The sequence below is a fragment of the Pelodiscus sinensis genome, chromosome 16 (genome assembly GCF_049634645.1).
Source record: "Pelodiscus sinensis isolate JC-2024 chromosome 16, ASM4963464v1, whole genome shotgun sequence".
Classification (NCBI taxonomy): Eukaryota; Metazoa; Chordata; order Testudines; family Trionychidae; genus Pelodiscus; species Pelodiscus sinensis.
This window is the reverse complement of record NC_134726.1, coordinates 37,843,104-37,860,871: the sequence shown is the minus strand read 5'-3', so window position 1 is coordinate 37,860,871 and position 17,768 is coordinate 37,843,104. Positions and strand designations below refer to the sequence as shown.

Below are 17,768 nucleotides of genomic sequence, written 5' to 3'. Positions count from 1 at the left end.
ACGTAGCCACCTTGAGAAACGGATTGGAACCGGGTAAGAGCCCTTGGCGGATTTAGCAAAGTAGGCTGCTTGCTTATCCAAACTAATTACTGGGTCTCACGCACAGTCCAGAGTCCGTTCTGGCCCGCTTCCCGCCCCCTCCCCTCCAAAGCACTGTGTGTCTTGAGCTAGATTTGAGAAAGCAGCAATCATCTCAATAAGAAAAGGTGGCTCTGCGGATACACACAGTGCAGCGAGCAGGGTTAGCGTCTCCTTAGCCCCCCTCTTCGAAGGCTTTCACTGATTTAGAAACAGCTCATCCTGGCTGTACGCAAACGCTGACTTCTCAATTACAACGTTGTCATTCCACAGGCGCTCCTTTGTCCTGCCATCTCCTCCCTCTGGCTTCCACCGCTCAGCAGCCAGGCAAGGGCAGCTACCTGCTTGTCTGTCTGTTCCACGACTGTTACAAAGGGGCGAACTGGTGATGGAAACTGAAATCCCCTACAGCTCGCCAAAGCCAGGTACGGCAGGCGGCTGCAATGTACGTTTCCCAGGGCTGCCCTGCCGGTGACCTGCCTGGGACATTTCTAATGCAGCTCGGTGCAGCAGGGTGCCAAGAAAGAGCGGAAACTGTGTTTGTGAAGGATTTGGTTTTTTTTAAAGCAGGGTGGAGTGTGTTTGTGCGCCAAGGGTTGGCCTATATATACACAGGTATAAATGGAGAGCATCAAAACACTCTTTTCTTCTCGCACAGGCAGTTAGAAGTATAAACAGTTCCTACAGCCCAAGCAGCTCGCCTTTCGGCCACCAGCAGCTGAAGCGCGTCCTCCAAAGCTAAACACGCAAGTCTTCTGCACACGCAGCCAAGTGCGGGAGCAAAGCCACATACAGACGGGGCATCAGGAGGGGACACAAGGCAGGGTGACTCGCTGGCACGTCGCAGATTCCCTCCGGATGGAGGACGTGTCCCCCAAGCTCGTAAGACTGGGAGCCGTTCTAATTCCAGACGAGGCCCCGTTTACACGACTGCCTCTCTTGGCCACCTGCAGGAGCTGAGCTGGGAGTTTCCAGAGCAAATCGCTGCAGCTTGAGCTCAGCAGCTGAACTCCCCAGTGGAGAGCTGAAACCTCCTCCCCTGTCCAACCTCCACGTGGCGTGCAGAGCACAGAGGAGGACCCAGAACACACATTCCCCAGTGGCCTTCTGCAATAGACTATTATGGGAAATCTCCCATCACTACACCAGCATCAGTGCAGATGCACCAAGGTGGAAGTGCTAACGATGTAATGGATTAACCAGTTAACCGCAGTAATCATGAGCTTTACCAGCATGCTTACCAGGTAACTGGTTAACTAGCAGTCCAGCTGGCCAGAGCAGGCCCTGCCCGCAGCATGATGTGAGCAGGGGGCCACTCCAGGGTTAGAGAGAGGTAACTCGTGGTGTTCCCCAAGGGTCCATACTGGGACCGATCCTATTTATAAATAATCTGGAGAAAGGCGTAAACAGTGAGGTGGCAAAATTTGCAGATGATACTCAGGATAGTTACGACCAAAGCAGACTGAAGAGCTTCAAAAGGATCTCACCAAACTAGGTGATTGGGCGACAAAATGGCAAATGAATTTTCATGTTGATAAATGCCAAGCCGTACACGTTGGAAAAAATCGTCCCAACTATATGTACAAAATGATGGGGACTAATTTAGCTACAACTACTCAAGTGAGAGATCATGGAGTCATTGTGGAGCGTTCTCTGAAAACCTCCACTCCATGCGCAGCGGCCGTCAAAAAAGCAAACAGAATGTTAGGAATCATTAAAAAAAAGGGATAGAGAATAACGGGGTGTCTACACTGCAGGGCTTAACTCGAGATAAGCTACGCAAATAGAGCTACGTCAATTACGTAGCTATTTCGAAATAGGGAGCATCTACACAGAACTTATTTCGAACTCTTCCTCCGACTTCCCTTACTCCTCGTATAATGAGGGTTACAGGAGTCGGAGTAAAAATCCTCCAGCGTGACAGTATTTTGACACTATTTTGAAATAACTGCCTGCTGGTCACCTTATCTCAAAAAGAGATACTGGACTTGGAAAAGGTTCAGAAAAGGGCAACAAAAATGATGAGCGGTTTGGAATGGGTCCCATATGAAGAGATTCAAAAGACTGGGACTTTTCAGCTTAGAAAAGAGGAGACTGGAGGGGGATATGATAGGGGTCTATAAAATCATGACTGGTATAGAGAAAGTGAACAAGGAAAAGTTATTTATTTGTTCACATAACATAAGAACTAGGGGTTCACCAAATGAAATGAATAGGCAGCAGGTTTAAAACAAACATAGGAAGTCTTTCTTCATGCAGCACACGGTCAACCTGTGGAACTCCTTGCCACAGGATGTTGTGAAGGCCAGGACATTAACAGGGTTCAAAAAAGAACTAGATACATTCATGGAGGTTAGGTCCATCAATGGATATTAGTGAGGATGTGTAGGAATGGTGTCCCTAGCGTCTGTTTTTCAGAGGCTGGAAATGGATGACAGGAGAGGGATCACGTGACAATTCCCTGTTCTGTTCACTCCCTCTGGGGCACCTGCTATTGGCCCCTGTCGGCAGACAGGACACTGGGCTAGATGGACCTTTGGTCTGACCCAGTCTGGCCGTTTTTATGGTTAAACATAGTGTTTAGCCGGTTAACTTTTTAAACAGTAATTAACATCCCTAGTGTAGACAAGGGCCAACACTCTCTGGCGGTTTTGCCTACTTGCTCTCTAGACCTTCTCTAAGCAAGGCTAGACAACACAGTGGTGAAAAAGCCCTCTGGGCTTGTCTATACTAGGGCTCCATTATAATCTCTGGGGGAGCTGCACTGGGCGTAGGTTTGTCTGAAAGAAACGTCACATAATGCAAGAGAAGGGCAAATTCTGGCTACGAAGGAACCGATACAATATGCTCTGATTACACCCAACGCTGACGGGGAGAGCCGGGCGCTCCCTCTACAGCCAATCAGCTGCTACGGTTCAGTTGGCACTAGGGATGTAAAATTCCATTTAAAACATTAACTGATTGAACTGTATGTTTAACGGGCTAAACGGCCGGCCACGGTGCGGATAGGCCCACCATACTGCACCATGGGGGGAGGAGAGGCCTCCCCCAGCCCGGGCCCCCCACCCGTGGCATGGCACAGTTGGTAGTGGGTCAGGCTGGGTGCAAGTTAAGTGGTTACCACTAGGCATCACCCAGTAATGGTGATGCTGTTCGAGTCACTGGGTATCAATGTACAGGGCTCGACAAACCGCTGTTTCTACTCGCCCATGGCGAGTAGATTTCAGCCGGTCGCTCCGTGCGCCCCATTCACCGGCGTTGTGTGCGTGCTCAGTGCCGGTCTGGCGCAAGCGCGGTGCAGGGCTGGCGCGTAGCTCTCGACACAGTTTGTCGAGCCCTGCCAATGTATGTCCCTAATTGGCACACCCCGCAAATTCTAGGTACACAAGCGCAGAAAGCAAAACTACCCTAGCCCGGGAGACAGGCTTGATTGCGACAATCTTGTAGTGCCGCTACAACCGTGCCGCTAAAGGGCTGCTTTTGCCAGCTCGCCTGCCCACCAAAAAACTCCACTCCCACCAAGCAGCGTGCCCGCCGACAAAGCGCTGTTCGCACCAGTGCTTGTGGTCAGCAAAACTTTTGTCTCTCGCGGGGTGTTTTTTTAACACCTCTGAAAGCCCAACGTGTTTTCATTCCGTGGCCAGTGTGAACACAGCCTCAAACTTCTGCACATCAGGGGATGTTTTAAATTAAAAACCACACGTTACTTTTAACAGGATTTCATAACGTAATTCCTGCAGACGTTGATGCTCGTAGTAGGCATCGTTAAATCCTTCCAGCTATCTGACAAACCCTACATTTTGGACCTGGACTAAAGCTGGCAAAATCCTTTTCAAACATTCATCGAGGTTCAGTACTCGGGAGGCGTTCTTGGAAGAGAAAATATTGCCAGCCTGGAAGGTTTATTTGCAACAGGAAAAAAAAATTTGCATTCCTGACCTAAATAGAACTGTAAATATTTAGTAGCTTGATGTAAATACTTTATCTCGACCTGTAGGTACTGATAAACTCTCGCTGGCAGGAGTGTTTCCTGTAAACTGTGTGCTTGTGCGGCCAGGAGAGAGTCAAATGCCACGCAGCTGATTAGCTGTCCGCCCACAGCCAGTTTTTTGTTTCTAGCAGGGATATGAAATATCGGTTAATTGAAGAGTCGATTAACGTTATCAGTTAGTCGGCTATTCTATAGTCCCCAGGGGTGGGGCCGACAGCCAGTGTGCGCCAGCCTCAGTCCCAGGAAGCACCTGCCACGCCGCACTGCTGCCTCTGTATCAGAAGCAGCAATGCAGGGAGCTAGGCAGGAGCTGGTCCACAAGGGGAGCCAGTTTAAAAACCCGCTCCCCTCATGGACCAGCTGCCTGTCACCCGACGCTGCGGGGTGGCAGCAGCCCCTTACCGGGGGTAGAGGCGGGTGTCTGATCTCCCAGACTCGACATGAGCCAGAACTGAGCCAGATTGCCTGCCCACCCGGCTTCTAATACATTTTATATTCAGTCGCAGCAGGGGTAGGTCCCAGATCCACTGCAAGCCAGGACTGACCCAGACTGCTGGCCAGCCTGCTAAAAAATTTACTGGCAAGGGGAGAGGGAAATGCGTGCAGTCTATAGCATCAACGAATATGCTTTTGCTTATCAGTTAATCGACTCCATTATTACATTCCTAGTTTCTGCAGGTGGTGCACATTCACACATGCTTTGGTGCACATAAATTATTCCGCACAAGGATAGGAAAGATTAAAGGGAACACTGGCTGGCAGCACAAAACAATCACACATTCTAAACCGCTGTTTCTCTAGCAAAGAAAGCATCAAGTTTGTAACCAGGGTCTAAAAGCTTTTCATGGGTTTTTATCTTGCCTCTAGCGCAGGGCTACTCAATTTGGAAGCCCTGGGGGCCACAACGATACTCACAGCACATGCCGAGGGTCACAACTTCAGTGTGGTTGCATAGACATGCAAATATATATGCAAATATATGCAAATCGTTTCTTTCACACTGAGGGGTAGGAATACAAAGATGAAGCCTTACGGCGTGGTGCCGGACCCAAACGTGGCCAGTGAGACCTCAGGCTCTGCCCTTAAGGCTAAGCAGCCAGCACTTCCCACAATGCCCTGGTGCTCCCGGCACCTCCTCCCTGGGGGCTAGAAATGCCGACACCCTGTACCCGTCTGTCCCAGCCAGCCCACCCGCTTGCTTCTTTCAGTGCTCACCCCACCTGGGAGACAACTTGCCGTTGTGGAGCGTGTTCCCAGTGGAGGCCACGTTCAAAGGATCCCACCTGCAGGCCACATACTGAGCCCTGCGTAAACCCAAACTGGCCCACGGGCCGCAAACCAACAGGCTGCAGGCCCCGTGTGGCCCGCAGAACCCTTGGCAGGCCCCGTGTTGAGCAGCCCGGCTCTAGCACCCAGAAGGTTTAACAGCCACTGTCCCAGCACACACGGCTGGCATTCGAAGGGCCAGTCAAGAAATCCGCCGGAGACACTGCCTGACTGACAGCCAAGTATGGCTTCCCAGTGCTTTTGCATGGGCCGGATGGGCAGAGGTACAGTGCTGGAACCTGAGTGGGATGACATGTGTAAGGGGACTGTTACCCCTTACTAAAACTCTGTGGGAGTTTTTTGGTTTACCAGCTTCAGAAGGGGAAGGGTTCATGAGACTGACAGACCCCAGAGACAATGGAAAGCAGTCAACACTCCAGCTCAGCCTGACTGACAGGTTGTAAGTGGGGATTGTTCTGGCTCTGGCTCTGAACAAACAAGCTGTGTGCAGAAGAGGTCCTGCAAAGACAGAGAGCTGAAAGAGGAGTACAAGAAGAAGTCCTGCAGCGACAGAACCAGACACAGACAGGCCAAGCAGTGCAGACCCTGTGTTGAGCAGCAGACTGGCAGTGCTCAGAAAGCCAAAAGGAACAGAGAAACAACACAAGGAGCTGGAACTGGCCAAGCAGCACAGCCTGCAGCTGGATGTGGTGAGCTACTGGGACCTGCAAAGTGTGGGGAAAGGCTCTGGACTGGTAGAGGGGTCTGGCCACTTAGAGACTGAGGCTGTGTGGTCACTGCCAGTGCAAGCGTGTCCAGCCTGCAGCCCCTTGCAGCACATCCAGGGCTTCTAAGGAAGAGACTGTGAACTGTCCTTACACTCTGCAGACTGCTGTGTTGATGTCCCTGTGCTACAGAGCAGGGCTGTGTGTTCTCATTTAACCATTCTCATTGTTTCTTATTCTATTCTCTTTAATCAGTTGATGTTTAATAAATTGTATTTGCTTTGAACCTTATGAAGTGATCACTGGGCCAAGAAGGCCGGCAGTGTAAAGAGAGCACCTCGGAGTGGGGACACCCTAACTCCTGCCCCTAGTGACTACAAGGTCAGGGATTAAGCCCCAGGAAACCTGGGCCCAGCCTTGTTGGGGTTTCAAGGGCTCTGCTACTCAGGAGAGTGGAGGGGGAGCCCTCAAGATCAGGGAGCCGTGGGGTAAAGGAAGTGGGAGCGGGGACTCAGATCCTTTCGCTGGTTCATTTCACCGGGGTGTATAGAAGCCAGGAAAGTTCCCCACAAGAGCGGGACCATTCCCCCGCTTACACATGCCTCCAGCTCCCAGCTGCTTTGGGTTCGGAGCCCCGGGCAGCGCGGCGAGCGGACCAAAGGGGATGGGGTTCAAAGCCATGGACTCAGGCAGCCTCGGAACCTGGAGCGCGGCTGAGGCCGGAGGAGCAGAGGGGAAGAGCGAGCAAAATCCCAAACTAGACTGAGGCCAGTTTATCCCACTTGGCCTCTCATCGCGCCAGCCGCCCACCCCTGCAAGAAACACAAACCAAGGGTGACGTCACCCACCGAGGACCGCGTAGGACTTTTCCCCGGCTGGCCAAAGAGCATTAACTGGTTCTTTGTACTGCCCCGATTTTCCTGAAGGACCTGGCAAGTGGGGCCCCGGGGTCAGCTTCCTCACCAAAAGAAAGACCCTAGGGAAAGCCACATGTCCAGTTCTTTGTACGGCGGGTTCGTGGGAAACAGCCTCAAATTCTGTCCCAGAAATATGGCTAACAAGGGAGGGGGAGGGGAACCCCTCTTCCTAGGCAGGCAATAACCCCGCACTCCTCGCTCACACGGGCCGGCTGCTAGCATCCCCCGGCAGGGTCAGAGAGTCACCCCCTGCGATTCTCACCCGCACTAGGGCAGCTTGAGAACCAAGTGCTCAGGAAGCACACACGCAGGAATACAGACCCTCTCCACACATCTGCCACCCAAGGGGCCCACCGTATGCGCCAGCCATTGCTTCGTCCAGCCTCCCCACGCCCCTCTGAGGCTGGGACGAGCACACGGTACGACGTGGTCTGGCGGACACTGGGGTTGTGTTCTTGGCCCTGCCACTGGCCTGCTGAGATACCTGGGCAAGCCATGGTCATGCTGTGTGCCTCAGTTTCCCCTGCCACCCTTTGTCAGTCTTATCTAGGGACTGTAACTTCATCAGGACTTTTCTGGGGATCAGCAGCCCCCAGCCCAAAAAAGGTTCCCGCCCACTCCGGTGTCCAGGACATGAAAGCTAGCACTGCCTTGACACAGCCAAATCCTGACTTCACTTAAACGGCTGGAACCCAGGGCAAAGTTTCTCTCATGGAAATTAAACACCTGTTTGGACTCAGCACTGCTCTTCCCCCTCTGCCACTGCTAGATTATGTCCTCTGGCATGTTCCCCAGTCCAAACAATGGGGCTTCCACCACTTCCCTTGAAGAGCCTCACAGGGATTAATTTTATGTTTTACTAAAATTCAACCTAAATTTGCCTTTTCCCCATTTCAGCTCATTACGTCCACATAAAACCCTCTGGACCACCGAGCAGTCCCTTAAAAGGACCCTATCAGGGACACCTGCCTGGCTCTTGTGTTGCACAGCTGGAGGACACGCTCGTGTTACAACAATCAAGCCAAAATCAAAGTCGCTCTCAAAAAGCCACCAGCTCTGCCCTGAGTCTGTCCTGAGGGGGGGCGGGGTTGCCCCTGACTTCTCAAGGAGCCACGTGGCTTGGAATAGAAATTCTGCCTTCCCCTCCCCCAATTCGTTACACGGCTTTGACAAAGTCGTTTACAATCTCCTGATCCAAACGGAAAGGATGCAGGGCGTGGCCCGGGCGAAACGCCCTCTCTCCAGGCTGTCGACAGACATTTCGGGCTCGCCCTCAGAGGCTGCACGTAGGCCATTTCGAAGCAATGTGCTCTCCTCGGCCGTCGGCCGTCCACCAGAGACAGGAGGAGGGCGGACGCCCTGCCACGGATGCCCAGGACTGCCCATCCTGCCGAGCTATTTATCCAGGCCCAAGCTGAAGCCATGCGGGCGCCGAGGCTGTCCCATGGGCCTGGATACCAGCATGTGACGGTTAAAATCTCCCCTTTGCCTCTCGTATACCAAAGCCAGCTCCCCTCGGCCCGGCTGCCATGAAACATTCCCAGCACGTTAATTCTTTGCTAGCTGAGATAAGGAAATTCCACTACGGATTCCAGCCACCGCCGAATAAATCCCGTATCTACCCAACGCTCTGACCCGGAGGGATCCAGGAGGGACCCCCCGATCTCGCACCAACAGGCAACTGGGCCTCCCCTGGAGGGTAGCCCGCGCTAGGGGGCGAGGCACGAACTCCCTAGACTTCTGCTCATGAACGGAGGCTCCCCCGTGGCAGCGCCAGGACCCGCCTGCGGAGCCAGGCCTTGCCAGCGCATCCCTCGGCCAAGAGGCAAAACCCGTGGTCGGCCGGAGGAGCCGAATTGCCTCAGATCTAGACCGCCAGCGCACGAGGCGGCGCGGTTTAGCGCCCTACCGGCGGGAGGCAGATCCCTACAGATAGAACGCAGGTATCCGCCAGGTTTGAAGGGCTCTGCTAATTCCAGTGCTGAGCAATGAGCGAAATAGTCCCCTCCCCCAGAATAATAATTTCCCCCCTGCTGCCATTTCCCCCTCCTCACTGCCCACTGCTCGGGCCCTCGAGTCCACGGCTTCCTGCCCAGTAGCTGCGGCCAGCCGCACCCAGCCCTCTCCAGTACACAATGGGTTTCGGGGAGGGGCCAGGCGGTTTTCTGCCTCTAGCTGCTGTTTCCCAAACAATGGGAGAAAGGAAAGAGGTTTCACTTTCCGAGGAGGCCGAGCTGCGAGCCTGGCAAGTGCCCCACTCTGCTTAGCTCCCGGCTCCGTCGCCTTGGTGCCATGTCGGGGCGCCGCTCGGCTTCGTCCGACGCCTGGGCCAACTCTCCTCCGTGTGCTGTTTGGGCTCCCTTCATCAGCAAGGAGTGAGCCCTAATTTGTGCTGCGCTGCTGACCTCTGACCTCCCCCCCGCTCCGCATCAGGGGCACCGACAGACCCCGCCCCGATACATGACTTTGGGCCGGGGGAGGGCGGATCCGTGGTGCTCATTCTCCGAAGAGAAGGGGGCAAGGCTCAGAGAAACCCCATTTCATCGGAGCCTCGCTCCATCCTCGGCGTTAACCCCGGCCAGTTCTCCCGCCTTCTGGAGACCAGAACAAGCTGCCTCAGGCCACACGCACGTACCCGCACCTGTGGGCATCAGCAGGCAACTGGGGGAACTGAACTGGCAACCGAACATGGAGTCACACACTAGGGCTGTGACGGGAGGACCGTTTACACGGTTCACCAATAAGCCCGGCCTATCGGTTACCATGAACAGATACACGCAGGCTCTGCCCTGCTCCCGGGGAGCCGGCTGCCGCCCCACACTGCTGCCGTGGGTTAACTGTTGCCGGGCAACCGGTTAACCGGTTGCCTGTTCACATCCCTGCTCTAGTGTCCCCGGGGAAAGACAAAGGAGCCGCGTAACAGAGCCAAGGCAGCTCGGCAAGGCCGTCTACATGCTTCTGTGTCAAAGGCTGCAAGGCAGGTCGCCAGGTCTTTGCATGAGGGGCAGGAAAAGCGCGTGACCCCGGCAACGCAGACAAGAGATGGCTGCCCCCGTCCTTAGAGGGAACCACAGCCCATGGCCCCTGCTCCAGCAAGCGACACATGGTCTTACTCTTTGTCAAAGGTTTTCTAAGCCAACTTGGGGGCTGGCGAAAACCAGCTCTGAAGTCAGAGTTCGAGCCCTGTGGTCCAGGCAGACCTTGGCCTTCCTGCTGCCAAACGGGAGGCACAGGACCGAGACCCACCCGGCAGCCCTCGGACACATGGCTCTGACTGTCAGTGGCTAACACATGGGTAGGCTTGCCAGATACTTTCACAAAAAATACCAAACATGGCGGGGGGGGAAATTGGTTGTGCAAAAAAAAAAAAAAGGAGGGGGGGGGACCAAAGTTGTTGAGCAAAAGAAAAAAAAAGGGGGGGGACCAAAGGACCAAAGTTGTTGAGAAAAAAACGAACAACACACAAAAGGGAGACCAAAGTTGTGAGAAAAAAAAACCAACAACCGCACACACACACAGAAAAAAAAAAAAAGAGTCACGGCCCTTTTAAATCCCCACGCTCCCCCCCACCCCACCACACGCAGCAGGAGAAGAATGTGCCAAGTGGCCTTCCATCTGAGAAAAAACAGAAAACACCGGATATTTTATGTGTCTGGTATTTTCTGGGGTTTTTTTTTACCGGACAGAAGCCACAAATACCGGACTGTCCGGGCCAATACCAGACACCTGGCAACCCTACGCACGGGGGAGAGTTTCATCGTTCCGTGACTGATCCGAGCGGTGGGGAGGGGTTTCCCAGCTGGGGCAGGGCTACTAGTGATTAGAAGTCCGGGGGCGGGAGAGGGGAGAGGATTACAGCCCACGGATGAATCAGAAAACTAATCACCTCAACCATGAGCAACGTCCCTGCACGGCTTCTGCTGCATCCAACGAGCCAGGGCAGCGTGGACATAAATCCCTCCCGCCTCTGGCAAGCCCGGACCAGCCCCGGCAAGCCCACACTTCCCGCCTCCGATTCTCTCCCCTCTCCGCGGAGCTCTTCATCAAAGCAACTCTGCCGAAGAGCAAACAAGGCAAGAACGGGGCAGCCAGGAAAGTGGCTAATTTGCGCCCTGTTTAACCAGAACCAGGAGCACAGCAGACACACACCCACATGTGGAAACCCAGAGCGAGGGGCAAACTCATTCACGGGCCTCACGGCTTCACTGGATGCCCAGAGTCCCGACATTTTCCTCTATGATCTGCCGAGCCGAGGCCGTGGCAGAGAAGCAGAGATGCAGAGGACAGCAGAGCCGAGGGTCCCTGGGGAATCGATCCTCCAGACACGCCAACCCCGCAAGCTCCCTTCCACCCTCCCAAAACAGCGTGGCTGGGTCAGACACTGTGTTGCCAGCCCTTGCCGATGCTCCATGACCCCTGGGACCTGAGTGCCCAGAAAGAGGTAGCAAAGCAATAACTTTCACCAGGTTTTAGGGGAGATCTTCCAGCATTCAAAGGAGGCAACACAGAGCCAGGGGGGAGGGGGAAGGAGTCTCAGCTCCTCCCCCCGGAAGCCGAACGCTTGGGCAGCCACCCAGAAGATTCCAGCTGATTGGCACACTGCCCACAGCCATCCACAGCTGGCAGCCTGTGTTTCTACTGGCAGTGCACATCTGCCCATGCTTTCGTGCACCCAACAAAATTTATCCTGCACACGCATAGAAAAAATGAGCAGGAACTTTGTCCCCCCAGCATCCCACATTTTCCAAATGTGCGCAGATGAAATGCACAGAATTTCTGCCAATGGGAATGCAGCAGAGCGAGGGGCATCCCAGACAGCCCCCTCCCCTGGCACCGGGGCCTGGCACAGTTCTCAGCAGGGTTTTGTTATTTCCCTGCTACTCACAACTCAACACACAACTCTAGGTAGCTGGGCAGCCAGCAAGGCCGAGATAACACCAGGCTACAAGAAAACAGCGGGGGCTTTCCTTGGTAGCCATCTGCAGAAGCAGAAGCTGGACCGGCACCATCTGGCGCCCGCCTCCCACCCCCCGGTGACTTATCCCGACCCATTTACCTTCTTCCCGCTCTCCGAGGAGAAGCTGTGTGACGAGTGACTCCTCACGCTCCCGCCGCTCAGCTCCCGCTGCGGTTTCCATACGTCTCCGTTGTCGCTACCGGGCGATTTGGCCAGCAACGTGCTGGCATGCGCCGGGATCCCGGCGTGCGCCATCTCCTCGGTGCACGTCAGTCGCAGGCTGGAGAGGTACTCGTCCGTCTCCTTGTCCACCACCAGCAAGCGGGTCTCAGACTCCACCGCTTTGATGCGCTGCACGACCTGGCGGGGAACAGAAAGCGGAAGCGAGAAAAGAGATTTAGCCAGGCAACTGCAAACCAGACTCCAAGATCTGCAACCCAGGTGTCTCTCAGGAAGGACAAGGGTCTCCACAATCTCGTAATAAGGATCTTTCCTAGGAACTGAGAAGCCAGGGATGGGGAACCTAAGGCCTGAGGGCCGGATGCAGCCCCCGACTTGCTTGGATTCAGCCCCTGGGGCTCCCCTCCTAGCCCACCCTTACGCTCTCCCTCCTGTGAGGAGTGTCTCCTTCTCAGCTTCTCACTTTTGTGTGGCTCCCGCCGACTGATTTTAATATGGGTCAGCGGCCCCCTGACCAAACAAAAAGTGAGTTTGATAAATACCGACCATTTCTTTTGCATGTGCACGCGCACACACACACGCTTAGGGCAGCTGGAACTTTGTCAAATACGCCCCCCGGCGCTGATCTATTTGACTCTCCTCCCGCCCCCTGCATATATCAATATTATCTAGCAGCATTACCAACTCTTCCACTACTAACTGGGCTCTTAGAAGACATTTAGGGGTCAATTAGAGCTAAAGAACAGCCCAGAACACCAAGAGCCAGGACAGGCGGCTGCAAACAAACTTTATGGAACTGCGGGAAACTTGGCTGCACCCACGATTAGTGACCATCTGGCCAACTCAAATCACGCCGGACCACGGATGTTGCCGGACCAGAGTGCCGGATGAGAGAGGTTCAACCTAGGCTACATATGACTCCCACCTATCCACCAAGCCAGTAACTCTGTCAAAGAAGGAAATTAGGTCAGTCTGGAATTTTTTTTTGGTCTTGACAAATCCATGTTGTCCATTCCATCTAATTCTATTATCCTCTAAGTGCTTCCAAATTTATTTTTTTAATTAATTTATTCCACTTTCTTTCCAGGTTTCAAAAGTAAGAGGCCTGGTCTATAATTCTCTGGGTTCTCCTTGCTCCCCTTTGTAGAGATAGGTCCCATATTTGCCCTTCCCCTACCTTTTGGAATCTCATCCAGCCTCTATGATTTCTCAAAGATCATTACTAACCGTTCCAAAATTGCTTCAGCTACTTCTTCAAGTACCCTAGGACGAATTTCATCAGCCCCTGTGCCGACTTGAATCCATCTCATTTCTCTAAATATTCCTTAACCTGCTCCTTCCCTGTTTTTGGCTTCCACCCCTTCCCCTTTGCTGTTATTTGTATCGAGTGTCTGGTTCCCGTCAGCCTTTTTAGTGAAGACTGAAACTCAACAGGCATTAGACACCTCAGCTTTCTTGATGCCGTCAGTGATGTGCGCTCTTTCCCTGCGAGAGGAGAGGACCTTTGCTTTCCTTTGTCCTTCTCTTGCTCAGCTGTACGTAAAAGAACTTCTTCTCGTCTTCTGGGTCTCCGGATGGGGATTTTGATACTGTCCCGACATGCTTGGGCTATTCTCCTGGGCTCCCCCTCAGCAATTTGTCTGCGTTTCCACTTTTTGTATGGTTCCGTTTTGGATTCCTGGGTCATTACCAACTGCTGGAGTCGTACTGGCCTCTTCCTCGCCTTCTGGCACATGGGGATGGTTTTCAGTCGTGTCTTTAATAGACTCTCCCGGAGAAACCGCCAGCTGTCCCCAGATCCTCCTTCGTCGCAGCTTTTCCTCCCATGGGATGTGACCTACCAGGTCTCTGAGTTCCTTCACCTCAGTGGCGGTTTTGAAATTCACGGTCTTGCTTCCGAGGAGCTCACTCTTGCGTTTCTGATCATTTCTGCCTTCCGATTCGCTACCGATTCCTGTTTACCTGCGCCGGGGCCCGCAGCTTCAGGGGTTCTGATCAGGGGACAGCTAGACCGGCCATGCCACAGTCACCAAGGCTGTACGTGACAAACAACCCCGCTGCTCAGTGACCGCAGGGCCAGGACACAAGAACTGGCACTCGGAGGAGGGGAACAACCCCCCCGAGAAATGAACAGTACGCAGACAAAGCTGTTCGGCCTTGCACCAGCGAATCTGTTGGGGCATCCAAAAAAAAAAAAAAACGAAATCACAGCACGCTCTGCCATGTCTTGTACCTGGAGGCTGCACGCCCGGGGCTTCCGTCCGTAACAAGGAGCCAGCCTGAGCAGATGCTACCCAAGCAATCCCACGAGTATCCCAGCTGCGATGTGCTTAGACAGAGGCCGGGACATCGCGCGTCCGCTTGTCCAGAGATAGAACAAGGGCCAGAGCGCTGGCATGAGAGGCATCTGGGGAAGCACGCCAAGCAGGAGCAGCAGACTTTAGCAGGGTGTGATTCCACTTCCCCGCCCAGCTCCTGCTCTGATCGGCCGGCTGGGGTGGAACGAGGGGGCCGGATCTGACTGGCCCCAGTCCAATCCTGTTTGGGAAGATGGCACTCTCACTGTGATCAGCGCGGTCTGGCTGGCCTGCATGGAATGAGACGTCTCTTTAAGCCTCAGTTCCTGGAGGTAACGGATACCGTGAGAAGCTCAGCTTGCTTCCACAACGTTTCAGCCCTCCAGAGAACAGACAAGGGCGCATTGATTTTTAGGCCTGACTTGTGAATCTTTAACACGTTTCACACTCCGCACTGCTGCTTGGGAGCGGAGTTGAACCATGCTGCCTGTGAGCGGAGCACTTGGGCGGCCACCCAGGAGAGATTCCAACGCCATCCAGCTGATTCGCAAAGCGCTCACCGCATGTGTGTCTACTGGTGGTGCACACCCATGTTTTCCTCAGTGCACAGAACAAAACTTATTCCACACATGGATGGAAAAAAAATTAGATGGAACGTTGGCGTTGAAGGGCATGTAGACTGCACTCTTGGAAGCAAGAACAGACGTTTGCTTGGCATTGGTACCGTGCGCAGTTCTATGGGCTTCCAGGCACTGCTCAAACAATTAATAGCCAGCAGAGGATAACCTTAACATTTTTATCATTTTCAAAGGGTTCCTTGCGTCACCCCTCTCCGAAACGTTCCCCAACCTGCTCTCGACGTGCAAGAGCCAATAGTGACACACCCTAAAACGACAGGTCTTGGCAGCACTCCGGCACCAAATCCAATCTCCAATGAGATATTATCCGGTCCAAAAAATCCACCGTCTTGCAAGTATTTCGGTGCTGCCCAATGCACCAGCCTTAAGGAGACCAAATGTCTCTTCCTTCCAATGACGACAGACAGACATGCTGTAGAGGCACAGATCAGACAGAACGACGGACGGATCAAAGTTACTGGACGCCCTTGCAGCCCTGAAGGGGTGAACGCTGTATTTCCAACCAAAGCAGGACTGCAGTCTGGGGGCCGTTCACATTAAAATCTCCACGACCAAGCAGCGCCGGCCTCCCACAAGGACCAAAGTGATCAGAGGCTGTTTGACTATAAAGCACGCCCCGAAAGGATGGAGGCGGCAGTGAAACCAATTCATCACTAGCTCTGCCTCGGATGCCTCTGTACACCTGGCCTCACGGCGACTCCCAGCTGATTCGAAAGGCCTCCTGGGACGAGAGGGCTGATCACACCCTGACGGGTTAGATTGCTTCTCGCCTTACAGTTTTGCTTTTCTTTTCACAGTGGGCGCAGCGTTGGCGAGAGCAGCATTCTGATCAGCTTCCCCGCCCACACATAAGAGCGCCCTGTCTGCCCACTGTGGCCACTACCAGGTGCCCCCAGAGGGAATGTACAGAACAGGGAATCATCAAATGTCACCCAATCCCAGCTTCTGACAAACAGAAGCTAGGGACACTATTCCTGCCCATCCTGGCCAATAGTCATTAATGGCCCTCACCTCCATGAATTTTTCTAGCTCTTTTATGAACTCTATTAAAGTCCTGGCCTTCACACCCTCCTGCGGCAAAGAGTTCCACAGGTTGGCTGCGCACTGCATGAAGAAAAACTTCCTTTTGTTTGTTTTAAAACAAACTAATGAACCTATAAAGGAGCTGATGGGCCACCTGGAAATAAACATTCTCCATGGCCCACTGGTTCGTGGCTCATTGCTGGGGCAGACAGCAAGAGGTCCATACGGTGCTAATGATGACTGGGCTTTCGGGAGGCAGTCAGTCATGGGACTGAGGCTTGGGCTTCACTGAAAAGATATGGAGAAGCTATGTGAAGAGATCCACACCCGACTGACAGCCCTATGCCAGCTCAGCTGCCTCTACACTGCAAGTGATGTCCCCAGAAGAGGGTTCTATTGATGTAGGGGAGGTGAGCATAGGCAGCAGCATCTGTCAGCGTAGGCAGCATCTACAAGAAGAGGGTAGGCCAGCACTGCTACGCTGGTACAGTCCGACCTATGCTGAGACTATAGCGTAGTGAGCATCTCCTGGTCCAGCACCTCCACACTCCCAACCTGGGCTAGACGGGAACGCAGGACCTCGGGGCGAAAGGGTCCATGTGACATGCAACATCCACAGAGCCAGCCCGTCCCATCATGCCTTTCACCTTAGAAATCTGAGCCTCCCCCGCCAACTGCTCCAACAAGAAAACAATCAACTGGTCTAGCGGAAAAGGGGGGACTGGAATCCATGTGCTCTGGCATTCTCCTCTAGGCAGATTTGGGCAAAGCACGGCCCTCCAGGTCCCTTAACTAGAAAACTAGAGTTATAATGGTTGCCAGCCTCACATGCATGTGGTGAGGACCAACCAACTAGTGATGTTAGAGCTGAAAGTGACCGGTAGATCCCCAAGACCTATTTGGGATTGCTCCCTGTAACACAGCGTCTAGAACTTTGCCAGTCTCAATTTATACCCCTCAAGCAACGGGGCGCTCCCCGCTTTCTAAGGGAGAGAACTCAGCCACCTCGCAGACCTTACGTCAGTTTCAGCGTAAGGTCAAGAACATTCAGGGAGACGAGCATCTTCTCACTTCCCCTGATCAATCTGGGGCCAGCCAAACGGCTGTTCCTGGTGTGCAGGACAACCGTCGCAGGCAGCCAGCCTGGGAGCCAGCATTCCCTGTAAGCGGTGCGCTTGTGCGGCAGCTCGGGAGAGATTCCAATGTCACCCGGCGGATTAGCAGAGCGCCCACAGCTAGTGCTCCTGGTGGTGCACAAATGCACATGCCTTGGCGCGCATAAACAATTATTCCACACATGGGTGGGAAAAAATGCACACATGGATGGAAGTATGGTCTATGACCCACCCCCAAGAATGATATGCTAGCAGCATTAGATTTGAGAGCAATCACTCCAGGGCTGCGTCTAGGCTGGCAAGTTTTTCCACAAAAGCGGCCGCTTTTGCGGAAAAACTTGCCAGCTGTCTACACTGACCGCTTTGAATTTGCGCAAGAACACTGACGATCTCATGTAAGATTGTCAGTGTTCTTCCGCAAATACAATGACTCTTCCATTCGGGAAAATGCTTTTGCGCAAGAGGGCCAGTGTAGACAGCTGAGAACCGTTTTGCGCAAAAAAGCCCCGATGGCGAAAATGGCGATCGGGGCTCTCTTGCGCAAAACCGTGTCTAGATTGGCACAGACTCTCTTCCGTAAA

General features: G+C 53.6%; 1 protein-coding gene across 1 annotated transcript in view; it reads right to left on the bottom strand.

Annotated features, from left to right (window-relative positions):
* The window catches only part of NHERF2 (NHERF family PDZ scaffold protein 2), a 106,712-nt gene that overhangs the window by 82,889 nt on the left and 6,055 nt on the right, over positions 1-17,768 (bottom strand). The window contains exon 2 of the mRNA XM_006129280.4: positions 12,034-12,294. Within this exon, the coding sequence (XP_006129342.2) occupies positions 12,034-12,294 (261 nt within the window). The remainder of the gene's footprint in view (positions 1-12,033; positions 12,295-17,768) is intronic.